Source organism: Leuresthes tenuis, unplaced genomic scaffold (assembly GCF_036924035.1).
Source record: "Leuresthes tenuis unplaced genomic scaffold, fLeuTen1.0.hap1 SCAF_14, whole genome shotgun sequence".
Taxonomy (NCBI): Eukaryota; Metazoa; Chordata; class Actinopteri; order Atheriniformes; family Atherinopsidae; genus Leuresthes; species Leuresthes tenuis.
Window position 1 is genome coordinate 5,125,091 of NW_027325368.1, and position 26,620 is coordinate 5,151,710.

At 43.6% G+C, this 26,620-nt stretch overlaps 1 protein-coding gene across 6 annotated transcripts in view; it reads left to right on the plus strand.

Moving 5' to 3' along the window:
* Positions 1-26,620, plus strand: part of pard3ab (par-3 family cell polarity regulator alpha, b) — a 447,253-nt gene that overhangs the window by 73,183 nt on the left and 347,450 nt on the right. For all 6 annotated transcript variants that reach the window (XR_011907558.1, XR_011907559.1, XM_072363699.1 and 3 more), the window contains exons 3-5: positions 1,604-1,787; positions 5,425-5,612; positions 5,709-5,852. Coding sequence is in view for 4 of the 6 variants with exons in the window: in XM_072363699.1 (XP_072219800.1) it covers positions 1,604-1,787; positions 5,425-5,612; positions 5,709-5,852 (516 nt within the window). In the remaining 2 variants the exon portion in view is untranslated. The remainder of the gene's footprint in view (positions 1-1,603; positions 1,788-5,424; positions 5,613-5,708; positions 5,853-26,620) is intronic.

Here is a 26,620-nt window from a genome sequence, read left to right on the forward strand (position 1 = left end):
GAGGATCCCTTTTTTGGGGTTTTGAATCTGGATAATATCTTCTGGGTAAATCTTTGACATCATCAAAGCCGGGCGTCCACATCAGATCTCACCACAGGGGACAGTTGGATCACATCATCTGATTTGGCAAATGTTGGATGGCTTTTTTCATTTTCTCCTCAGTTAAGTGAAGCCAGCTGAGCACACACATGGGCCTGGTGGGAGTCGCAGAGGGATGGCACGACTCTCATCTTTAATCTAATAAAGGGACTCGGTAGAGGCTGGAATTAATCAGATCTGTGAGGGAGAGGAGCTTTGAACATGAAAATGTTCAAAAGCATTTTGAGTGAAGAGAAATGCTGATTTCACATGATGAACGTCTCAGTGTTGTCAGACAGAAGGTTGGAATCACCTTCGGGCTCAGTGGGTGGTCTTCTTGCGTTTGGGCTGAGAAGGACCACCGTGTCTTCTTTTGCCAGCAGGATTATTCCTCAACCATCATGATTTAGGCCACTTGATTCACACTCCAACCATTTTATCTTATTCACACTCTCTATGAGGATCAAGGGCTCACACTGCAGATCAAATCAGACTTTTTTGGCCATTTGTGACCCAGATCTGACAGCACAAGTCTGATTTTCTTTCAAATCAGACCCAGGCCACTTTCATATGTGGTCCTAAATGTGATACAAATGAGGCTTTTCAGAGCGACCTCATGTTGCATTTTACTCACTGAAGTGAGGCGGACGTCACAGTTCTGCGCCGGAGGAGGCGGGACGTGGCGAGATCCAATGTAAACAATGGATGAAACAATTTAGATTGAAATCATTTAAATTATAACATGACCCCCCCCCCCCCCCCCCCCTGATCTGATCTGAATTGAGCATTTGCACCTGCAGTGTGAACTTCCATCCGGGATTCAGGGTCATTTTGTTAGACATTAGTTGGCATTTGGACTCTTGTTGGCATGGTAACGCATCACAACAGACCTTAAGAGGTGTCAGAATTATAAGGCGAACTCGCTGAAACATCACAACTTCTTAACCAGCACAAGGAAGAAAAAAAACAACAACGAAACAACTACGATCAGTGACAGAAAAAAAAAAGCTTCGTGGAAAAATCTAAACGATAGAATAAATAGAAAATACACAGTGTGATGGAAGCTGCTGCAGCTCGCTGCCACTGTGCTGCGTCGAGTTGAAATAAAGCTTTAAAGAAAGCAAACATGGAACAGGCGTGAAGGGGAGAAAAGAAGTAACGTATGTGCCAAATTACCCCAGAGCTGGATTAAAAATCAGTGGCAGCAGGTCTTATGGAGGGATGAATCCTCCCCAGAGCCCGGACCTCAACATTATTGAAGCAGTGTGGGATCATCTGACAGAGAACGGAACAAAAGGCAGAGAAGAGCTTTGGGATGTTGGATTTTTCTGCCTATATTCCAGATGATCTCAGAATATGAGTAAAATTCTTCAGTATAAATAAAATAAAGGTTTTAAATGTACATTCCTGCAGGCAGCACTTCTTCATCTTCTTTCTGTGAAAACGAACTCTAAACCTGTTGACTTTACATCAAAATGCGTCTGATCCAGCCTAATGTGGCTTTCTGTCTTTGCTTTCTTTGCAGCTAATAGCTGTGTATGAGGAGCAGGAGCCCCATCATGGAGGCGACGGCACCAGCGCCAGCTCCACAGGCACCCAGAGCCCCGACTTGTTCGCTGCAGACCTCAGCGCCGGCAGCGGGGCCTCGGCTTTTCAGCCCTACCAGGCCGCCAGCGAGATCGAAGTCACGCCATCGGCCCTGCGCACCAGTAAGTTCCAGCACCAGAAAGGGGAAGAAACGACATGTCTGTGGGAAACAGAACGTTCGCTGACTGACTGTTATGTACACATAATGGTCAGGAACTCAATTTATTTAACATGAGTCATATAGTTAATCAGTTTCAATGCACATTCATTGTTTCAATGAATCAAATGTCAGCAGCGAAAGCAATTTACAGCAAACCCAACAAATCACCTTTAGCACTGTTCATAAATATCGTTAATTGGACAAGAGATGCTTTTTCTTTTTTTTTCAGACTCAGTTAGACATTTGATCCGGAGCCAAAGTGTCTAATTGGTTCTGTTCATGGCTTCCTAAATCAAATGCGATGCTGGGCCAGATCACCCCCACAGCTCTGCTGGCCAGGTCGCTTCTTCTACTCTAATTACTCAATTACTGTGAGTGGTGTTGGGAAACGGGCTCTTGCAGGTGATCCGTCAGTTTGGGTCAGGCAAACCCGATGTACATCATTTTATTAAAAAGTATCATTGTTTAAAAAGGGAATTTTTAGACTACCCTTCTTAAATCTACTGTTTTGGTGAACATAAACACCAAAGACACAAAAACGAACAGCTAACAGAGTTTTAGCACAATGTTACAGTTAAAAATAGTCTTTTAAATCTAAAATGATTGTTCTTTTTGTCGGAATAAGCTGTCATAGAGGGTTCAGTAGTTTTATTTAGCCCGAAACGGTGCCCGCATGTCTTCCTGTTAGGATGAGTGCAACAAGTTCAACCTATCGGACAGGTAGACAGAGCAGCCTTACAGGCGAAACTCAGGAGCAAAATGCCCCTGAATGTGCCTGCTGCCATGAACATGAAACATTTAACAGATAAAAGCCGGATTTATTTGAAAGGCTCAATAATAAACAGGTGTTTTATAGATATGTTATGGTTGTGATCCCATAGAAATGGGGAAAAAATGAAAATTTAAGCTGATTTTAAAAAGATTGAATCAGTTATAAGCGAACATACATGAAACTTCACCTGGAGTAAGACTTTTAGGTTTCACACGGTGTTAAGTCTTAATACCCGCCCACAACAATGGCTTTACACAAGGACTCTTCCTGATAATCAGTGTTTTACCAATTATTTTTGTTCTCTTTATTGGTTCAGTTCATTATCAGGACAATCTAGTGTCCTTTTAGGTGGTAATAAAGCAATATTCTGTTGATTATCGCCTAACGCGCCTCTCTGTGGAGTAAGAAAGACGTGTGAAAAGGTAGTGATTGCTGTAGCAGGCCGCGTGTCTTTCACAGATACATGCAAACGGGCTCCTGCAGTGTGAGGAAGGTCACTCCGGTTCTAATTGCATTTCTGGATGAGGCGCTGAATGGGAATTCTCAGAAAGAAAATGGAAATCTTTGGCGTAATCGCACCTGCCAGATATTAATTACCCGTCGTCATAATGAATGCTAACCCCGGCTAATTGACAACGCAGAAGCTCATCAGCTGAATTTGAATAAGTTTGAAGAGATACGCCTGACATGGAAAGAGGGAATTTCATTAATGAGAACAGCCTCCGCTGATTTATGTTTGAGGAGAGAAGCGCTGGACTTCCAACTCAAAACAGCTTTTTAGACGAGAGAGAGTTCTTTTTTTTTATTTTTTAAATGAATAAATAGACACAAGACGAGGCTTGGTGGGATTTCCTTTGCTTTATAAGCTGCTGATTAAAGGATGATATCACTGTTATAGACATGTGAGGCTTCTGAGATATTACTCAGTGAAAGAAACTCATTTTATTTGCACCAAACGCAGTAGAAGAGCTGTGGTCTTTCCTCCTTTTCCTCCTGAATTACACCGTTTCAATGCTGCCATTAAAATAAACCAATTTTAATACGTCCTAAAGTAGAATCAGAGTTTATTTGACTGAAATTTGACTTGATGCAAATGATAATCAGTCAAAAAATAAAGATGGAATTAAAAATAAGCAATAATCCATCACAAATCACCAGAATCAGAAGGAAAATCTGGCATGAAATGATAGATTTGTGCATAAATACATTCAGAGGTGTGTTTATTCTAAGGCTTGGGTGTTTTAACATGTAGTGGAGACGACAAGAATAGAGATCAGAGGAGATTTTACGGCAGTTTGAGCATTTCTAACTGTCCTGAAGTTAGATTTCAGAGTCAATGCAAACGGAAGAGAAAAAAATACGGCATCTAAACCAACTTGATTCTCTATAACTGTGACATTTCTACTGAAGGGGTATCAGGGATGCTCCACCCCACGACTTTGGATTTCTTGCAGGAGGAAGTGACTGGTTACCGGTTGCCCAATGGTTGCCCAGGCTTTCCGTCCTGGAAGAGTCCCAGAGGGATATAATGTGACTAAATGTTTTATTGTTTTGAACAGCGTCCAAATACCTGGAGGATGCCTGCGTATTTTTTCCCTTCGTAAACGTTGGTTGTTGTGCTGAAGAAACGGAGGAAAGCTTTTCCCTCGTCATTCAGATAAAGTCGCCGGCTGCCTCTTCCAAGTCGTTTCACCCCTTTAACAACCTGGAGGACTGTCTGATCCACTGAAAGGCCGCAGCCTCCCTCAGCTCAGAGCGGTTCAGGTCCCACGCTCCGTGTGACCCAACAATCCCACTCAGCCAAGAGCACGACCGTGTACACACACACAAAGACATGTGCTGATCTAACAATTACTGTAGCTGTTGGCTCGGAGAGCTCCAAACGCAAACACACGTCCGCCGGTTTGTGTGCACACAAACAGTTGGGTAACGGTTCACAAACCCACACACGCCTCCTGACAAAGGTTCCAACACACACAAATACACTGATGTACGGATCCACTGCTTCATCAGAGGTTACCAACACACTCACAGAGAGCACGTCTTTCATTTGCTTTCACAATACACACTCAGTAAAGTGACTGTTGACCCAGACACACACTCTGAGGACGCTTCGCAGTGTTTCCTGTGTGAGGACACACCACATTTTGGAAGAGAACATGGGAACATGACTCCTGGCACTGTCATCCAAAGACGACACTCAAGCTTTTTTAAACAACTTGGCTTTTTCTTGTTATTCATCTGGCTGCTGTGGCCTTTTCAGCCAGATGAGACGCTCTATCTGAGAAGTAGCTGTCGTAACTTTTTTTGTGCGCTGTGATTATTTGGACCTTGGCCCCCCCGCCCACGCACTGCAACTTTTAAACACAGTGAAGAGTTTTAATGGAAGGCATCCACTAACGCTGGGGTTTCTCAATAGGCTCTCGGTGGTGTTGTTGCTCCCACACGTTCTGCGGCTCCCACAGTTAGGTAGTCGCTGCAGCTGCCCGATTAGACTTTTAGTGATGACTTGAATTAATTCACTATGGGATGTTAATGGAATCTCAATGACTAATGCTCTTTATTAGTGCACATTGGTTTAGTGATATGATTTCTTCCAGCAATTTTGCATCAATCATCTCTAAATTTTGAATTAAGTCTTTGTTTCAAGTCTCATCGGGTGCAGCGAGGGGTGGAATTATTCAGGCATCAACAATGAGCCACTTTTATGAAAAAAACACCAGAAGAAAAATGATCGAGTATATGCTCATGTTGTCTCTCTAACTTTAAAGTATCCAGAGAGTTAAAACGCTCCCCTGATGGTTCTTCTGTGTTTGATGATTCTCAGACATGCCGCTGCACGTCCGGCGCAGCAGCGACCCGGCCCTGATGACCGCCAACGGGCCATTTACCAGCGTCGAGTCACGAGTCAAAACCGACGAGACGCCATCCAGGAAGAACCCAACCCGGTGGTCCACCACTGCTGGCTTCTTGAAAGCTCGCCACTCCTCTGGCACAAACAGCTTAGAGAGGAAGGTGAGCAGCGGGGAGCTTTCCCTTTCTGCCTTTGGGTCGGCGGTTTAGGAGTTAAAGTCGGTTAAAGTCTGAACATGTCTTCTGTTTCTCCTCCAGAGTAAAGGTATGGACACGTATCGCAGCCTGCCACGGGACGCCGGGACTTGGGCCAATCAGAGGGAGTTTCAGCGAGAGACGGCCCGCTCATCTCTCAGCGCCAACCACCCAATGGTGGACCGCTGGCTGGAGAGACAGGAGCAGGTAGGGCTGGGTTTGCATGCAGCCGTTAAACCAAATGAAGACGTTTGACATCCACACGTTTTGTGGATCATTCATATGCGTTGAACTAAAAGCTGAGAGCAGTGTCTGTCCCTCCGTGATGTGTTCACTTGATATATGTGCAACGATTGGCTCCCCATCTGCCCAAAGCTCACTGAAAACCAGCCTGAATGTCCTACATCCAGAACCAGAGCTCGACCCACTTCTGTCACCCCCCCGACCCACAACAAGAACATTAAAAAGGGAAGAATTTCCACTATAAGCCTTAAACATGAGCCACGAATGAAGAAACGGCACAATGTTGATACAGAAAGTACTGCAAGACACACAGAACATGAGGGTTTTTTGTGCTCCACTGGGGTCGCGTTCGCCAAAGTCGTCTTAGAATAAGATCAGATATGACAACATGTCATCAACTGTGTGCATCATAGCGTTTTTTCCCTTTACTAAGGCTAAAGTTTGGATTATCTGGGTTTTAACTGAAGTGCAACACAGAGACTGATATATTGGCAGCTCAGTGTCCTGTTCCATCCCCAACTTTACCGTTTCAGCCCCAAACATGGAGAAGTTGAAGGATTTTTATATACTAAAACTTTAGAAACACGTTAAAACGTAACTTTTTGTCCATGTTTTGATCCTTGTGGAGTCTGAATTAAAATCACTTGTTTGGTATTTTGCATTATGCATGAAAAGAAAGCATTTTTCTATAAGTTTGGGTTCACTTACAACGGGTCAAAGAGGAAGTTTTAATAGAACAAATGAAAGTGATCCAGCACAAAGGGGTCTTAGTTACCGTCTTGCTTCACCTCGAAGGTCAGCAGGATCGAAAAAGCTGTTTAAAATGCTTTTTTACATCGTTGGTTGATCATTTCAAACGTTTTTGCAACTCGTTGTTACTTTGCTCTAAAAAGGATCTTTCAGAAGGGTTCAGCGTCCAATCAGACCTCATCATCTAACTGAGACGTTTACTCTCTCCGCCTTCCAACAGGTTTTAATATGAATGGGTTTAAGTGGAGGACGTCACTGCAGGACTGTGCAGTCACTATTAATGACCTGCTGAAGGCCATCTGGCCTCCTCTGCTCACACACATATTTCCACTCAGAAACAGCCCCCCCCCCCAGCGGCCGCTCATCTTTCTGACAGCCCTCACTGTGACACGTACAGCTACATTAGTCTCTGCATCCTTGTGCTGTGTGTGTCTTATTTCATGCTGCTTCTCTGTGTCGCAGGGAGCTTGTTGATTCCTCCCCTCTGACCTACACTTCCATCCTTCATTCTTGTAGGTATGAAGGTGATCATGTAGCCATCCAAAGGGCTCGATGAGCTCTGCACCCTCACCCTGTTGTGTCTGCTCAGAAAATGACCCAAATCCAACAGTCAGGCTGAAAGTTATGCATTGTCAGATTTCATCTCATCAGTAACCCACACACAGACGTCATGTTTCATGGGCTGCTGTTGTTGGCCAGTCTTAAACACTCTGCTTTATGTCACACTGGTTTAGGGTCCACTTAGGGAAGAATGTTGCAAAACAGCCGTGGGATGAGAAAAGCCTGGCTTGTGTTCCAAGTTTGATAATTAGATGAAGGGATAGATGAGCAAAACCAGACTGAGGAGGTCTGTCAGTATATACTGTTCTGCAGTTGTATTACGAGTTGAATGCTATCCTCCATCTTCTCAGGTGTAATAACCTCATAATGACCTCATAATCCCACTGGTCCTAGCAACATTTTTTCTCTTTTTTCCCCTTTTTTCCCTTTTTCTCCCTTTTTCTTTTTTCTTTCTTTTTTTCCCTTTTTCTCCCTTTTTTTTCCCTTTTTCTTTTTTCTTTTTTCCCTTTTTTTCCCCTTTTTTTCTCCCTTTTTTCTTTCTTTTTTTTCTCTTTTTTCCCCTTTTTTTCCTTTTTTCTTTTCTTTCTTTCTTTTTTTTTTTTTAGATGATAGATGAGCAAAACCAGACTGAGGAGGTCTGTCAGTATAGACTGTTACTGCAGTTGTAATACGAGTTGAATGCTATCCTCCATCTTCTCAGGTGTAATGACCTTATAATCACACTGGTCCCAGCAACATTTTTTTCTTATCTTTCTTTTTTTCCTCTTTTTTCCCCTTTTTTCCTTTTTCTCCTTTTTTTATTTTTTCTTTCTTTTTTCCCTTTTTTCTCTTTTTCCCCCTTTTTCCGCCTTTTTTCTCTTTTTTCCCCATTTTTCTCTCCCTTTTTTCCTTTTTTTCCTTTTTTCTTTTTTCTCTTTTTCCCCCTTTTTTCTCTTTTTTCCATTTTTCTCTCCCTTTTTTCTTTCTTTTTTTCCTCTTTTTTCCCTTCCCCTTTTTTCCTCCCTTTTTTCTTCTTTCTTTCTTTTTTTCTCTTTTTCCCCCTTTTTTCCTTTTTTTCTCCCTTTTTTCTTTTCTTTCTTTTTTCCCTTTTTTCTCCTTTTTTCTTTCTTTTCCCCTATTTTCCCCCCTTTTTTATATTTCTTTCTTTTTTCTCTTTTTTCCCTTTTTTCTCTCCCTTTTTTTCTTTTTTCCTCTTTTTTTCCCTTTTTTTCCCTTTTTTTCTCCCTTTTTTTTCCCTTTTTCCTTTTTTCTTTTTTTAGATGATAGATGAGCAAAACCAGACCAGAGGTCTGTCAGTACAGACTGTTACTGCAGTTGTATTACGAGTTGAATGCTATCCTCCATCTTCTCAGGTGTAATGACCTTATAATCACACTGGTCCCAGCAACATTTTTTTCTTATCTTTCTTTTTTTCCTCTTTTTTCCCCTTTTTTCCTTTTTCTCCTTTTTTTATTTTTTCTTTCTTTTTTCCCTTTTTTCTCTTTTTCCCCCTTTTTCCGCCTTTTTTCTCTTTTTTCCCCATTTTTCTCTCCCTTTTTTCCTTTTTTTCCTTTTTTCTTTTTTCTCTTTTTCCCCCTTTTTTCTCTTTTTTCCATTTTTCTCTCCCTTTTTTCTTTCTTTTTTTCCTCTTTTTTCCCTTCCCCTTTTTTCTCCCTTTTTTCTTTTTTCTTAGATGATAGATGAGCAAAACCAGACCAGAGGTCTGTCAGTACAGACTGTTACTGCAGTTGTATTACGAGTTGAATGCTATCCTCCATCTTCTCAGGTGTAATGGCCTCATAATCCCACTGGTCCCAGCAACATTTAATTGTGTTTGAATGGGCTCAAATACAGAACCAGGTAAAGTTGGTGTTTCTGTATCTAACCACATGAAGTTTTATGTTTTCATTGCTGAAAACACAGAGTCCTAAAAGGATTTAGATCACAGTTTAGTCTGTTTAAACAATGTGGAACAAACTGAAGGGTGAGAGGTATCACAATAGAACTGTTTGTACAACTGACATCAATCAATGAGCATTTGGTCATTGGAACACAGTGGATCAGAGGCGATTGAAGTCCGTTAGTGATGGTTAGTGAAAGTTGTAAAATATAATTTCCTTTCATGCTTTCAAAGAGCAGCTTTTCCTTCATTTACCTGCAGCTAAGTCCTGACCTCAAGCAACTCCAGGACTGAGCACGGAGCTACTTCACATTACCTAAACACTGTTGCTCAACCTGCACCGAACAAACTGTCGGCTGAACTGTTGTCGAGTTAAACTGGGAATTCTCACCACTACAGCAAAGCTTTCTAGTCAAATAATCAGTTCCCTTAACTGTGCTAACTGTGCTAACTTTACAGGTCGACTGTAATGGCTTTTTTTTTTTTTTTTTGCAGCACCACATCCTTGATTATTTGATATGATTTTTACAAATTTAAAATAGAACAGAAATAAGTGGAATTCTTAACAAGAATGTGTATGCTTTCTAGCTATTCCCAGTAATAAGTGAATGTTATTCTTCAGTTAGAATTGCTGCGTTACATGTGTTGTGGGATGCTAAGTAAGATTATTCTCAAACGCTCACATGCTGAAGACAACATCAGCCCTTTGTGGTGATGTCACAGAGGCTATTAACCAGGTGACGACCCACAGGCCGAAGACACACGTTTGATGAGTAAAGCTTAGAAATAGAATAAAAACTGGGAAAAGGTCCATTCCTGGCCACTTCCTCCCATCCTTCTGTTGACCTGCACTTGACAGTTGACTCTGTCAGGACTTTAGCCATCAGCCACGGACGTCTGAACGGTTTAAGGAAACAAAACCGGTGCTGCGCTGACAAGCACAGCTGTCCGAGCTACTGTTTCAGCAGCAAAAAGACAGATGGGCATGCCTGTTAATGGGATTAGTACGCTCAGGTGTCAGCCAATGGCAAATATCCAACAACAGAAACCAAATGTTTCATGTTTACATGCATGCACTGAATCCTTCAATCTTTAAGCTCTTACAGCTTCTGTGTGGCTGCTGTTTTGTGAAGGTATGCAGGGGATTTTTTAGCCACTAAAGCAAGAAAAGATGCATCAAAATGAGCTATTGAGTGAGGAATATTTCAACCATGAACAGTTTGCAAACATCCACAGGATATGGAGAAGAGGTGTAATACGTTCAATGTCTCGTTTTTACAGCCAAAGTTAACCCAAGACTTCCGATATTTGCTGTCCCGAGATTCCCAGAACATCATAAGTGCAACATAACAGGAGACGCAGAACACCAAGGGTTTAATGGTGCGGTAAGCTGCGATAAACTGGTGCTCATAGAGGGTATGATGAACAAAAAATCTCAGATATCCAATAAAAATAAAGCTTTAAAGGCGAAAAAATCATTCAACAATTCCTTCTGTGCAGGAGGGCGAGCAGACAAAACCAGCCGCTGACACATGCTGTGAACCACAGCGAGGCTGCACTTTAAGCTAAAAATGAAAAGTAAAACAAAGGGGCTACAGTTCACGGTGCTCATTTGGAACATTTCATGCATTTTTAATGGCCGTGTAGCTTTTGTATACTTTCTAAACTTCCTAACAGTTTAATACATCAGCGAGGATAATTCCTCCGTGGCACAATTAGTTTACAGAGTCATTTCTTCCCCCCAACTGTGTATGAAACCTTTGTTCAGACGATGAAATGGAATAATAAGGGACTGCAGAATAACAGACCGAGAATAGAATGTGTAGTGATTTAATTAGAATAGAGCAGCTTGGAGTGATGAATTAAGCAAAGCAATTTCCTCAAGTTAGATTAATCTCATCTTCCCGGAATGAATAACATGGAAAAGACGAGTATGAAATGGGAAGAATTAGAATGGGGCGTCGTATAATGGAGAGGGTCTATTTTACTGCGGTGGAGAATTCTGGTTCTCCTATCAGTGAATGCACAGAAGAGGGCATTGGTTTGCATTGAAGTGAGCCAGATTGAGTTGAATCGAATGAAACCATTCTCTGCTCCAAAGTGGGTAATTGTGCACGCCTGCAGCAGAACTGGCAGCTCCCTGACACACGGAGAGAGGAGGAAAAAAAAGAACCGCAGTAGTTCTGAGCTGCGCTCACAATCTCCTGAAACTACCAGCTCCCTTTGGCAACAGGTTGAGATCACCATGGCAACAGCGAGCTGTCAGTCGAGTGTGTATTAATGAGAGAGGGCTGGAGGTGCTGTTGCTGCAAAGAGGGAAGAGGCCTGCACTCCACTGCTGTCTGCCTGTATGTGTGTGTCGTGTGCATCCGTGAGTCATGAGGGCATTTATGCGTCCGTGTGTGTGTGTGTGTGTGTGTGTGTGCGTGCACATATGATTTGCTGCTCTGTGTGTCAGCTGTGAGCATGTGTCAAAAATCCAAGCAGTTGTCGAATGGATTGCAAATCAACCAATTAAGAGGAGGAGGAGGAGGCAAAAGCCACTGAGCCACCTGGAGTGTTGGTGAGCTTTCAGCTCAATATGCAGCACAGCAGCACTCCCACTGCAGGCTGTCTGGGTCAGTCTTCAGTCTTCACCTCTGCGGGTAGACGGCAGCCTCTGTGGGGTTACATGTCACAGCATGTCGGCTTGTATTTGTTATATTCAGTCTGCTGCTTTTTAAAATCTCCTCAGTTTGGTGCAGAAGCTGCATTTTAACGGTCGACTTTGAAATCATTTGGATATTTTGTCTGTATCAGGTGGAAACGACTGATCATAATCAGTACAAAGTGACGTAATGAATATTTTTCATCTGTTAAAACAAGGAAACACTCTTTAGATTAAGGTTTCTTTTGTTTTCATACAAAGCTTTGATGATTTGGAGTTGTGGAGCTGGTGGTGCGAGTCCTTCCCCTGAGGTCTGACACCACCTCTATCTCTGAAACGCGGAGCTGGAGCCATGAGCAAAGGAAATTTATCCCCTCAAAGCATTGATAAAACTCACATGAGCCAAGCTCTCGTAATGATGTCATTCTCCACATTTTACAGATTTATGTTACCACCTGTAATGGCATCATTATGCTTTCACACAGCACTCAGGAGCCTCTGTCAGGGTTTCATGTAAAGAATCAGAATAATGGTTTAGTTACAATAAGACTGAGTTATTCAGCTCATGTATACACCTTAGTCTGACTGAAAATTGGACCGGATCGGGTTACTTGCAGCCGGATTAAGACCCTGAGATAACTCGGTTGATAGTTGCACTAAACGTGCATGAAGCACATGCTCGAGACCTTTTCCCGGGGTCGTGACCCGGAAGTGGAAGGAGACAATATTACTGTTGTTGTCGCCGCAGTTGGAAGAATGAGCAAGAATGAGAAGGAGCATAGTCCAACTACAGCTGTAATCGAGCTAATCTCATCATGTAGACCCACTGAGTGAGAAAAGGTCTTTTTCCTGTCATGTGGAAGGGTAGAGGCACGTGGTTGGGCCAAGAGGGAACTCTGATTAGGCCTAAATGTTGGGAGTAGTTAAGATTATCTTGCTTATCTGTGCTTTTCATCCATATTTCTTCTTTGTGATCTATCATGCAGTGTTTGTCCTCATCCTGGCTAAATGCTAACTGTCGACCAGTCAGCTTTTTGGCGGACAACACGCAAGCCCATTTGCATGGGCTGCATGCACATAACCCCTCCATGTGCACTATCTGGGAGCGGTGGAGCCACTTTACTTGCTACAATGAATCCAATTTAATTCTTTAATGCACGATAGAAGGCACCCAATGTGGGAAGTGCCTCAAATGGCCATTTGAGGCTGGCTTCAAATCAGTCCAACTTTTTAGTGCCCTCAGCACCCGGTGGAGGTGGCTACAGCCAGTCTGCCAGTTCCTGTCAGATCCATCCCTTCCATTTAGTGACTACAGATCCAGGAGGAAAACATTTTACAGTCGGTCAAAAAGGCCACAATCAAGAACAAGCTGAGATCAGACTCTACTGGGAACACATGAGGAGCTAACCGTCATCATAGTTTTTACCAGTAACAGAACCAGCAGCAGCATTTTGTTGAAGAAGTGGAACTGGAAAAGGCTTTGTGTTACCATGGCTGCAGAAACAGAAGAACACCAGAACCAGAATATCCATTTCTGTCATGTTTTTTATGGCTTTGATGCAAATGTTTTATGAACAGGGCTAATGTGAGACATTTCCCCTTCCAATTAGCTCCTTAAAAGTTCAGGTCTCATCAAACTATCTTTGCACATTTGCATCGCAGTTAATGCTCGTTACCTGCTGTAGGTCACACACACCGAGTATGTAACACGGTGTGTGATGCAGTTAGTACAGGATGTTGGTTGCCTGGAGCTAGAGCCCCGGTGTACGATTGGGATGTTGCTGCATGTCCTCAGCCATTAGACTGAGGGACTGAGCTACCACTGGAGGTGGGACGGAGGCTTCAACAGCTCACTGGGGACATTGTTACACAGACATGGTGACAGCAGCTCTGCACCCTCACTCTCAGACACACAGCTACATGCCTGTGCTGCCATGACGATGGACTTTAACACACTTACACACAGCTGTGAGCAACATGTTTTGATTGATCACGTCATTTCAAAGCAAATGTGATCAAGAATTTGCGAACACAGATAAAGTTACGCTGCAAACATTTCCACCAAAGCAAATCTGTTTAGACACAGGCTCACACTGTTTTTCACCGCTTTCTGGCTAACAAGCCTCCATCCAGTCTGGTGTGTGTGTGTGTGTGTGTGTGTGTGTGTGTGTGTGTGTGTGCAGAGAGGGTTGAATCCCTCTGGTGCACAATGCAGCACAAGGATAAATCATGCAAACCTTAGCCATACACTCATAAATCACCGCAGACATTCACCTGAATGTGTTCTTATGTGCATGCATAATGTGCATGTTCAGGTTTTGTACCTTATCTGTGCTCTTTGGTGCTTGTTGAGCTTTGTTTCGTACACATTTCCTGTGTGAGGCTTCCTGTTTGTGCACATTTTTGATGTTAATGAGACGGATGAAAGTGGACAGCTGTAGTTCTTCAGAGGTGCAGGCTCGGCTCGGGCCGAACCACCAGCAGGTGCTGCTGTGGAGCTGAGATTGAAGACAGAAGTGTGTGAGTGAGTGCACATGCATGTGTTCCTGCCTTCTGTTTTTCTACAATATGCTGTTGTTGTGTGAATGGATGCACAGATAAACGCTGTAGGTGTGTGTGTTTGTGTTTCTGCAGATGTGTGAACACTTCAGTGTTAATCTGCAGTCACCTTGTTATATTGAGCCTTTTGTCTGACTCTCTTCTCATTTTTTTTCCGTCTGTAGTCTCTTCTGTGGAAGTTATTGTCTCTCACTTAATAGCTTAATAGCTTTCTTTTTTCTCACTGTGTTTAAGCTCACTCTTGAGCTTTTTATGCACAGTAGATAATTATATGTACTCTCTTTGTGATATTCTCTCCTGTTTAGTCTCCTTTGTCTCACCTCTCCATGAGCACTAGCTGTCTTTGGTGTCCTTTTGTCAGATCTCTCAATAATTGTAGTCATTTTTCCTGGCTGAGCATTTGGCAAACTTTCCTTTCCAAAGGCAATTTGTTGAAACTTTCTTACACAGCCAATGTAGTGCCGACGGAAAGTTTTCAGACTTATTCCAACAAAATGCAGGAGTGACAGCCTGGAAAAGTGCGAAAGTCCTGGAATAACCCAGAGTTTGGAGCTGAACCCAGTGAAGCACACAGGCCTGGAAGTGGCTGCGTGTTGATGCTATCCATCGAAACTCGCCGAGTTTGTTTGTTTCTGCCAAGAAGATGGGAAAAACTTCCAAGGAAGAAGTGTGTCAAGCCTGGAGGATTATTCCCATTAGGATCAGAGGCCTGCTTTGCATCCAGTGGTGCCTTTAACAAGTAGTTCTCTTTTATTATTCTAAATATCGCTCTAAATACCCGTTAATGCTTTGTGGGAGAATTGTGGGTTGACTGTTGAGGGGAAAAAACTATTATTTTAAAAGAAAATGTGGAAGAATTGAAACTGAACACTTATCCTGGCATCAGATATAAAAAAGCAGCCATTCAGAAAGCTCTCAACAAAAGATTGAGGCTTAAAAAGTTGAATTATGATCCTAGCAGTTTAAAGAATATAGTTTATTTGTAATTTAAAAGCTTTTGGAGCCACGCTTCACTGCGTCTGTTACAGCGAGTGTGCGACACACTTATCTTACTGCAGTGCATGATTGGGCTGAAGTTTTTATCCAGAGATTCGTTGCTGGACAGAGTTGACGTGTTTTTAACTTCTGCAGACCTGATGCAACACGTTTGTCTCCCTTTCAGGCTGAAGGTTCAAAGCTGAAGGTTTCGTGTCTCCGTGACCTGTTGGACAATTCTCCTTCTTTCGACCTCTCCCGTTATCAGGGGTCGCCACAGCGAGTCGATCGCACATCATTGATTTGGCACATGTTTTACGCCGGAAGCTGGAACCCTCACCGTTTATCCGGGCTTGGGACCAGCACTAGAAATACACTGGCTCGTGCTCCCCAGTGGCTGTGCGCTCACAAATAGGGACAATTTTGCGTCACCAATTAACCTAACATGCATGTTTTAGGGGGAAGCCGGAGAGAACCCACTCATACACGGGGAGAGCATGCAAACCCCGCACAGAAGGCCAGGAATCGAACCTGGAACCCTATGAGGCGACGGTGCTCACCACCGTGCAGCCACCTTTGCACCAGTACCTGGCCCCCAAAAAACGACGGAGCTGTTTTTAAATACTTTTTTATGCAAATCTAAATCTGTATGGACTAATCTTCCTTTGGTAATTAACATGAAGGTTACAGTCGTGGCCACTTTCACAGCTCGCTGAAGGACAGGGTGTAACGTAAACCTCCACAGCCTTTCTGTCTCACAGAATGATTTAGAAAATGCCCCCTTTGCATGCATGAGTGAGTTTAGTTTGATTCATGTGGCTCCATCCTTCAGTAACAAAGGTCTCCTTGTGAAATCCAATCTTGCATATTTGTCATCATTTGTTTGACACGTTTCAGCCGCTGTGAGAATCAGCGAGACATTTAGCCACGCCGTGTAAACTTCAACTTTTAGATCACTTTTCGGTCACACATTTATTTCCATCCCTTTTATTTTTCTTCCTCGCTGTCTGTTCAGTTTTCTTCCGCTCCTCATTACATTTGATCTTTGATTTTAACATGACTGAGAGCGGTGGGAGTGCAGGTTTGTTCCAGCTGGGAGGGACACTGGGGGAGAGCTGGGATAGAGAGATGAAGGCAAGATGAAAGAGAGCTCTCCACCTCTTGAGAGAGTAGTTTCCCTCAGGGGACCCGGATATCGAGGTGCAGCCTGCTGTCAGGACGCTGCAGACATGCACACAACCATATAATGCAATGTTCATCACCTGCTACCAGAATCTAATTACAGCAAAAAGAGACATGCTCAGGATGAACAGATGGCAGCTTTTTGACGAAACTTAATCCACCTGTTGAGGTTTCCGCAAGAGTGAGAAGCGCATGCAGCAGAGAAGAGACTCGAATCAAAGTTAATAATCACAGTTATGTAAACCTGATGTGAGCCACAGGTTTATGAACAGGAGTTAGCGTCGGTCTATAAAACCATCAAAGACGGAGGAGAAGGATGAAAACCGCAGGTGCCAGCTGTTATCAGAGGGGAGTTGGGGGTGTGACAGCGGAGGGATGGAGCTGATTATTGACGTCTGGCAGTGAAATCCTTCCCACTGAGGAGAGATTGTTCTGTACAACAGCTCTGCAACACAGCTGAACCCCAAACCAAATCTGAACCTGTGAAACTCACCAGCGTACCGGCTCAGGAACTGCATCAGTTCCTGGATGTGTGAGGAAGTGACATGTAATCTTATGGCTTTGATATGTTTTTATCAGTCACAAATCTCAGAAAATCACCACTAACTTCCACATAATCGGTAGATTTTTGGCACAAAGATGAGATTTTGGGGATGCCTCCCCTGCATGTTTGACCATATTGAGACAGGTTTAATGGAGATCCTTTCAACACCTTTGGGTAAAACAAAGAATATCAAACAGCAGGTCAGCAGAGAAAAATAATGCTTTACTGCTGCAAAACAATCTTAAAGATGCTCCTCAAAGTCAAGGAAAGATCGACGTTAATCCAGCACTGATGCGTCTCTGAGCCTGCAAAGGAGGTAATAAGGGAGGCAAAAGTGTCCTGCATCAAGCCGATTGTGGAACTTCTCTCACTTGTGTGCAAGGACTGAGCTCTACTTACATGGTGCAGCAGATAAAGCAGTAAAAAATGGATCCTTTTAAGGACGGAGTCCTTCTGTGTGTTCTTTGTGTTCTCAAAGCATTCACTGTCCTTTGTCCACGTCAAAGATGGCGCAGACAGAATTTTGATTGAAGCTGAATAACCTCACATTTTTACTTTGTTTTCAACATATTTTTAAAGTGTTTCAGCAAGGTATGAATTATCAGTATAAATGTTAAGTGGCCAGCTAAGAACTGGCAGTTATTGAACAGCCTCATTGACTTGTTGCTGTGTGTGTGTGTGTGTGTGTGTGTGTGTGTGTGTGTGTGTGTGTGTGTGTGTGTGTGTTTCCTTTCCTAAGGAGAACACTGCTTGGAACATCCTGTTCTACTTATGAAGAACCCTTGACTTACACATAATATTTAGCTCACTATAAGTTCCTGGTAACTCTGTACAAAGTAAAGTAGACCTTGCAGACCGCCACCGTAACGCCACGAGTGCAGCTATAGGTCTAAAGTGTTTGAGAGGGCGATCCATCCCTTCAGTCAACAAAAGAGAAGAGAAGCACATTGACTTTCGTTGTGTGCATTCCTGGGCCTGAAACTGTAAGGGTTAAGATACCGCAGTTCACGACTTTGGCTTCCTGCACCGCACCGTCTTGCTTTATGGTTCCTTTATGATTTTGCCGGCTTTTGAAGGGGCTCTTCACACTGAGATGTGTTTTATGACAGCAAAGAGCAAAGTAATTCTCCAGTGTTACTTTAAAATGTTGCCTTTTGAAATGATAAAAGCCAGCTGAGGTTCCATCGCTGGGCCATGGAATAGAAGTACCTCGCCAGTCTACTTTTAGCAAGTTTCACTTTCTAAGTTGGATGTTTGTTTTTGAGTCATTGACTTGTTGTGAGCTCTACAGCGAGTCAGTGACAGCACACACCGTGCACGACACAGTGCTGCAAATCACTGCAGTGGGAAAGTGAAAGAGAAGGACCCCCCCGACTTGTTTATAGAGATGCTCTTCTTCTCAGCGAAGCCATTACTGTTGGAGTCAGTCAGAATAATAGCCTTCAATCTGACAACTCTGCCTCGGAGTGTGTATGTGACTCCTGTCACCATTATTCTCAGCTCCCCTCCTCTCAGAGGTGCAGTTTAGCTAGCTTTACCTGCTATTTTCCCAAGCTGCAGCTCCACGGGGAGTCTCATCTCGGTAAATGGTGCATCTCATAACAAGCTGCAGGCCGCCGTGGTCACCTCGTCATTAGGGCGCCACGAGCAATACAGCGGTCTGATTAAAAGAACACGTGTGTGGCAAAGTCTGTTCCCTTTGGTCATTTCACTGGATTCATGCTTAACACCGAACTTTGTACACAGCTGATGTGTGTGCAGAAGGATGAAAAGTATACATTTACCGGTTCTGTGGGAGGATGAGGATGATCAAACACTGCTGTTACACCAAGAAGTCAGCTCTGTGTGGACCAGAGCTCGTGCAGTTTATGAAATGAATTCCTGAATTTGCACCGTCTGCAACAGCTGATGACGGAGTCCAACAAGCAGATTCAGGGTCCTGGATCGGGTGACGTGTAGCGCAGAGGCGCTCTTCATGCACAAACCGCAGCACAGAGATTGAAAAATGGAGCCACAACAGTTCCACTGCAGGTGGTGGCATCTGTACTCTCCTACTGGGCACCGTTCAGCGTATGAATGGCATTCAGGAGGGAAATTAAAGTTCTTTTCACCCGTGAGATATGGAGCACTGATGGCCTCTTCAGTCACTCACACGTTTGAAACTCGAGGAAAACATGTTTAGTTAATCTAAAGCGACCCTTCCTGAACCGTCACAGTAAGTGGTCTGAAGAGAAGCTGCATCATCACACAGAACACCTGAGTCTCCTTTTGGTTTTTCTATTAGAATTCACACCTAAGGAACAAAGGTCTCTCATTCATTCATTCATCTCAGACAGAGAGTAAAAGACGACCGTGCTGCAGCTGAGTCGTTTTTTGGGGGTAAAAACCAAGCGTGAACAGCTCTGTCATGTTCCTCTGAACCGCTGTTCATGTGTCGAATGAACTCACCTCCACAACCGCTGCAGGCGGTGCACATAAGTCACAAGCTCTGACCCTTTCTCACCTCAAAATGTTACTGAAAAGCACCAAGAGGGCGATTCACACTGCACATGTGGCACCAGATTAATGGAAAGCCGTGCACGTGGGAAAGAGGCCTGAGCTTTGTTTTTCCTGTAATGATGCGTAGGCTTCTGTTGCTGCTCTACATTTCCTGCTTCCAAGGTGTGGAAAACCTCTACGGCTGTAAAGATGTGCTCACTTTCACGCTGATTCAGTGTCAAAGAAAAGTGTTTGGGAACCACTGGCCTCCACGATCAGAACTATTAAAAACTGAATGAATGGTGCTTAAATAGAGATCCCTTATTCTGATATGATTGGTGCATGGTTGGAGGACTGTTGGAGAAGCTCAAACTTTTGGCTGCCGCTCTGCCTTGACAACTGAAAACCAAAGTGTAAAATGTCTGAACATTTCAGAATCCCCCTCAGGTTTCAAGTTGAGAGTTTTCCAAGTGCCGTTTGTCATCCTTTGAACGAGCTTTGTCATGGCTTGTTGTTCCTCTGTGCAATGCGTCTTTGTGTCTCACTATCTGCCTCCGTCATTCTCTTTCAGTCACTCTCTCTGTCTACCTTTTTTTGGCCCACTTCATCTCCTCTGTGCTCTCGGGAGAAACTGTTTCTGATACATTTCTTCATAATATCTCCAGGATATCTCTGAATATTATGAAGCAAGTCGATTGAAACATCCCAGTCACACACACACACACCCCAATAAGTTTAGAGACAAGCGTCTTCCATGATTCCATTTCAAACACTTGCAGAGCTCCTACAATGTGAGTTTTGAAGCCGCTTAGATCCTCAATGAGGTCTGCATCATCCATTATGTTTGAGTAAATTGCATTGCATATGTTTGCCGTGATGCCCGTCCACCACCCCCAGCCGCTTTGATTGAACTGGATGGCAGAAATCGCTGCTGAATTAAATGGATTGCTGCAGCAGCACTGTGGTAATTTAGAGCATGTGGGAATTCTCATTCTGTTCACGCCGATATTGCTGCTGCCTCTGGGAGCTTATTGGTGTACACAGGTGCAGTGCATCTGATACAGTGTACATGGAGACGCATGGAGTCACGGGTGGTGTTTGGAAATGTGCGATTGTGGAACAGTCCTTCAGCTTCCACTCTTGTGATGGTGATGAAGTGTGGCTTTCTGCTGTGCATCAGTCCAGGACAAACCTTCACTGAACTCTGTGAATGGGAGCATTGTCCCACTGAGTGTCCTAAAACACCTTTGGCCCTGTTCTCACCTGCTTTAACATGCTTGTTGAGTGATCAGATTACGGGTGAACAGCTGAGTGCATCGGTTTGTACACATGATATTAAACTGCAGCAGCATTTGTCTCCACTTAGGTTCTCAGATCTCACTGCTGTTCTACTTGCAAATACACACGGGACCAGCGTCAAACCCAGTCAGCCGCTGTGGGCGGCCAATGAAACGGCAGTTTCAAGGCTAATTATGTTTTTGGTAGATGTGCAATAACTTTCAGTGGCCTGAGCAGCATATTATATGCATTATTCAGACATTAACAGGTTTTTGATGCAGTCATTCCAGTAGCTGGATGAAAACAACATTCAGAGCATCGCTCGTATTTATTCATTCAAAGTTGACTTTTGGGAAAAGTGACAGCACTATCACACACCGTCATCCACCTCCACCCTATCTTATGTATGCACAAACACAGCCCACACAATACAACAAGTCCTCCCAGTAACAGCCTGACAGGCTGCCAGGATGATAGAAACTCTGATTACAACCCCTCGGCTCAATGAATCCTCGAGTTATTGACGGTACCGTCCACCCATCTGGATCCTATTATCAAAGTGTCTTTAAAGGACACTAATTGAATTAGTGCAGGGATCTGTAATTGAGTGCTTGCTTTTAATGATGCATTGTGGTCTTGCAGCGGGTGGAGAATTGACATTCATCAAACGACCCTCCGTCAGATTGGACTGCCGTGTGCACCACAGTATCTAAATTAACAGGCCCATCAAGCTGATTTGATCCTGTGAAGTTATTTCTCAGCACCTCTTTGAAAGCAGTAGACCCAGAGGTCCCAATGCACGGAACTATTTCTAATGACGGACATCTGTTAACAGTGAAATGAGTTTTTCTGTTGGCGTTGGCCTGACATCCGCCAGCATCTCTGAACCTGGAGACTTACCTAATAAATAAGACATCAGAGGTCATGCAGAGCTTTTTGATCAGCACGTCCCCCGACACGGTGAGTCCATTCAGGCGGCCCGTGATGAGCCTTCTGAGCACTCTCAGACAGTGTTTTTGTGGAAATTCTGTTTGCCTCAACTCCCCAGAAACTGAGCAGATTTCTTTTTTGTTGCTTTTCATTAAAACAGGTCATACACCCACTGACCCAGCAGTTAATGACCTGCCTTTTCTCTCCATAAATACTGTTTTTTTTCATCAGTCTGCGCGCCGTGTCGTTGAGACTTTGAATTGATCTTCACATCACAGGATTTTCTGCGGTTGCAGAGTTGCTGTTGATGCTAACTCATACTTTATGTTCACAGAATCCTAGATTCACACCTCGCCCTGTGTTAGAGTATTTTTCCCCGGGAAAGAACAAAATCGTAGTGCAGATGGTGCGTGGTGGTTTCCAGGTCAGAGGTTAAAGGTCAAGTCTAATTAATCGTCTCTAGTTAAGTGTTAACTCTGCTGAGGGGACACAGATACCAGATAAAGATGATTGACATCTACGAGTGTTAATATTTGGCTGTGAATGAGTATTTGAATGCAACACGGGTGATTTTGCCCTCATAAGTTGTGCTGATTGTGGTATTATTTTAGCATGAAAGAAATTAGGATCTATTTTTGAATGAATTGTCTCTCCGTTGTGTGAATTTGAACTTGTTTTTATGCAGGTCGAGTGACCGGTGCACAGCAAACACCCAGTTCTTTAACTGAAGAAATCAAAGGAAGAAGCATCATAAAGTTTCATATTAAGATGGTGGGCAGCCATGTGCTTCAGTGAGCCTCTGTGCTTCTTCCTTTTGTCCCTTGAACTCTTCCAGAAGGATGAAGCACCTTTCTTCCTCAGGATAATCCTCCATGAATTGGCATTTGGGTTGATGGTGAAGAAGATCAGTAGAGCCCAGTTATGACAGCTTATTTCTCAATCCATCAACGGTTCAAATTGCTGCTTTTTAAGCTTGACATTTGACAGTTGAGCTGACCGCTCTTATCAGCTCCAATAACTTTCTGTCAAATCTTCCTCAGAAGCCGTCACTCGGAGGGCCAGTTGAAGGAACAAATCGTTAGATTAAAACTTTTTATTGAATGCAAAGAGGCAACCCTTGATATTTAAAGAGACTTTTTAAAACAACGTCGTTGGCTGACGATAAAGCTCGACTGCTGCATAAGATACTCCACCTCTGCCTTTGTGCCTGCATGCATCCTCATCAGTTTCAGAGCGACAGTGTGGTCAAGTGGCAGGAAAGGGGAGTGGGCAACACTTCATTAAAGTGCAGTATTACTCCCCCCACACACTCCCATACATACACAGAAGGCGCAGAGCACTTCATTTACTCTGAGAGATAGAAAGGACAGGCCCCGATGGATTCTGCCATTAATCTTTAATGAGCCGCTGGCCCTGAAAACTGCCTGCCTGCCTCTGCTTCTCCACATCCAGGAAACAAACAATGACTCGGCTGGAAAACATATTGTCAACTTGTCCTCATACTTGCCTGCCTGTCTGCCTGCTTGCCATTAACCCCCCACCCCTCAACCATCCGTGAATTATTAATGCGGCGATCCATCTTTCTGCTCGCCAGGCCTGGTCTGAGAGACGGGAAGGGGCGACGTCTTGACCGTGTGGTTGGAAAAGTGCGGCCATGTCTTTCCGAGTGTCTCTGGCTGGACTTTAGAGTAGGAAGTTTGAACAAATAGTTCATAGTTTCATTTTTCAGCCAAACTGCTCACGTCAGCAGGAATTACTGCTAATGTTTGTCTGCAGAAACAATCAGTTTTATTTTCTTCATAGCTGATACCTCTTTATTACAAGCCATCTGTTCTTTGAATGACTTTACAGCTCGAAGCGGGACGTCGTCATTCCAGAACAAATAGCCTAAAGCCTTCATTATAGCAGACAGCGAAGGCTTTACAGCCAACGATGACCTATTGTAATTCTGTATCAGGGGGCTTAGAGCAGTCGTCTCTTTGTTGTCTGCACCTTGTCGGCTTTTTACTCAAAGGAACGCTCCGCTGGCTTCCTGTCAGTTTCATGCTTGATATCTCTGGTTTTATTGCTGCACCAGCTAGAGCAGAGTTTGACCAACCAGATGTTTCTGCCTGATCTGAGCACAAAAATGGAGATGATCGCTAATCTACGAGCCAGCTGAGCTGTTCTCATCACTGTTTGGACATTAGAAGAACCACGACATTACTACAGTAGTCCAGAAAAGACCAACCTAATGCTGGCTCTTCATCGAGCCTCTCAGGGTTTTTTTGGCCACATTTAAGCGGTTTTTCACTCGGTTGCAGTTTGCAGTTTGTGCCAGTAGATGTCACTACATCCTGCACATAAGTAATTGTTCTTGTTGCATTTCATAGCTGCATTTTTTGCTCCATGATTAAATACGTTTGATATTAAACTTTCAAACAGCAGGTTTTTTTTTGGCCCGTGTTGTGAAGCTTTCAGTCGTATCACAGTAATCATCTCTTTGACAGTTGAAAGCATCTTCCTCTCATCAGTGGGAGCTGCTATAAATGCCTGAATGAAATGCTGTAAATGTCTGTTTCTCTTTAGGGCTGCAACTAACGACTATTTTGATAAGCGACTCGACGATTAATCGACTAATCGGTTAATTACTAATTAAAACAATCTAAAACTGAAAAAGGATACATTCAAGCCATATTATATCTTGACTTTTAACATTAAAATGAAAAGAGTCCGGCTGTAATGCACCAACAGTCAAATCAATACCAAAAAGTGAAAAAGAACAGCCTGGTTATAACTGTGGACTGTGAAGCTTAATGACACAATTTTAATGTTGCACTTTAATGTTAAAATCTAAGACAACTCCGCTTATTTATAGCTAGCAGGCTACGCTAACAAGCTAAATATGTTACCATGGTGAGTCTGCGTCTCTTAGAGCTCCAACCTGCTTCCTCTTCACATGTTCATGACAGACGTGCTCCTGTGATACTTGAGGTCGGCTTTACAAAACTTGCAGGTAATCTATTTTTTCTGGGTGTTGAGGGTGAAATGCTCCCAGACCCTGGACACTTTTAGACGAGAGGACGATAATTCAGCCGCAGCCATTTCACTGTTTCTACAGGTCATCTCCCGTTATTATTTACCTTTAACGCGCATCTCTAAGCAGAGATAGGCAGGAAGTGGGATGACTCACTCGACAGCGTGAAAAAGACGTGCGATGACGTAACCGACAATTAATAGCAACTAATTATGTTATCGATTTTTGTTGACATCGTCGACTAATCGTGTCACCCTTATTTCTCTTATTTAACGGCAGCATTTACTTGAGATTTTACACTCGCAGCCAAGCTTGTGGAGCTTTTCTCATGAGGGTGTTGTATCGACCTCCGTTCATTGAGGACAGTTTAACCTAAACCCATTCCCCAATGTCTAAGCCTAACGTTAATCTACCATCAGTTCCCACCCCAACACCAAACCAGGACCTGAGAAACCAAGTCCTCACGCATTGGGACCAAGATTAGGTTCCCCTAAGGACTGACGGTCATTTTTACAGAAGAGGTCCGAATGAGGAAACGAAAACAAGAACCCCCCCCCCCACACACACTCACAGCCTCCTCTCACTGGGGTTCAGAAAGCTGAGAAGTGACACGAAGGATCTAAGATGAACCAACATGTGCTGCGTGGATGTCGATCTCATTGGGTTTCCCTCAGATAGTCGCTCCTCTCCCGCTGTGGTTTCTCCATTCCTCACTTCATCTCATAATGAATTCTGAATTGCATTCTGCGTCTCTGAGGCTCTTTGGGTTGTTATTGTTTCTCCTGGAGTCTCTCCTCGTCGGCTCATTGCTTCTCCTCATGATCGGTAGAACAGGTTTTTACTGAGTTTCACCATCTTGTAGAACACATTTTGGCAATGTAAAAATGCCCGTTTAGGAATTTGCCCTTCGTAAACCTGCTCCAATTTCTTCTTTTTTTATTAGTTCTTTATGATGCAGTAAAACAGAAATCTTGGAGAGCAGTCTTTTAAGAGTCTTCTACATCTGCTTCTTTTATCAGGATTCCTCCATCGTGTTACATCAAGAATTGCCTTTACGTTGCAAAATGATATAAAATTCTGTATATTATGAGTTCGGTTTGTTTGATTTGGCACGAATCAACATCCAAGCAGACTCTGATAGATCATCCAACCTGTTTTTTTCGTGTCACAAACAGTTGAAGGAAGTTTTTAGACTTACAGCCGTACATATTTACACATATTTACATTTTTCATGAAAAACACTGCAAGTCAAATTTGTCCGCAGTTCAAGTCAGTGTGAGACAAACTCTTAATTATAAGATGGAAGACAAAAGTAGTCGCATGCTGTTTCACACACACGCTCGCGCTCATATACTGCCCTGTAGAGGCATGTCCTCCAGGCAGCCAAAGTGTCATGGCAACCGTAGGGCAGCCACGGTAACGGCAGGCTCATTTTCATACTGATGAGGCCAGTTGCCGGGGAGGTCTGTGCCGCCGCTGCCGCTCGCTGGGCTCGGCTCTCCTCTCCGGTGTCGCCCTGAAATTTTAATGACCTTCTTTCTCGGCTTCTCATTTTTCTGCTCTGTGCTCACTTTGTGTTTGTGTTGGTGTGTGCATGTCATGAGTCTCAGCTTCCCCGCTGCCACAGCCGCAGAGCGTGAGGAGAACAAAGGTGATGTCCTTTTGAAGACATTAGAATTTTTGGAGGGCATGTATTTTTACACCTGTGGAAGACCTCCTCCGCTCTGCTCCTCCAGGCTTCGTCAGGTGTGAAACTCAGCCTGCTTTCTAGCTGCTAAACGGCACTTATGTTGACAGATTTTTGCACATCTGCAGACTAAGAAGCTGGAGAAGGACAACATTAGATCAAATATGACTTAATTCAGCAGGCTTGGTCATCTTATCCCGTGGTCACCACAGGAAAGTGTCTCCTAGACTCTGTTTCTCCACTCTG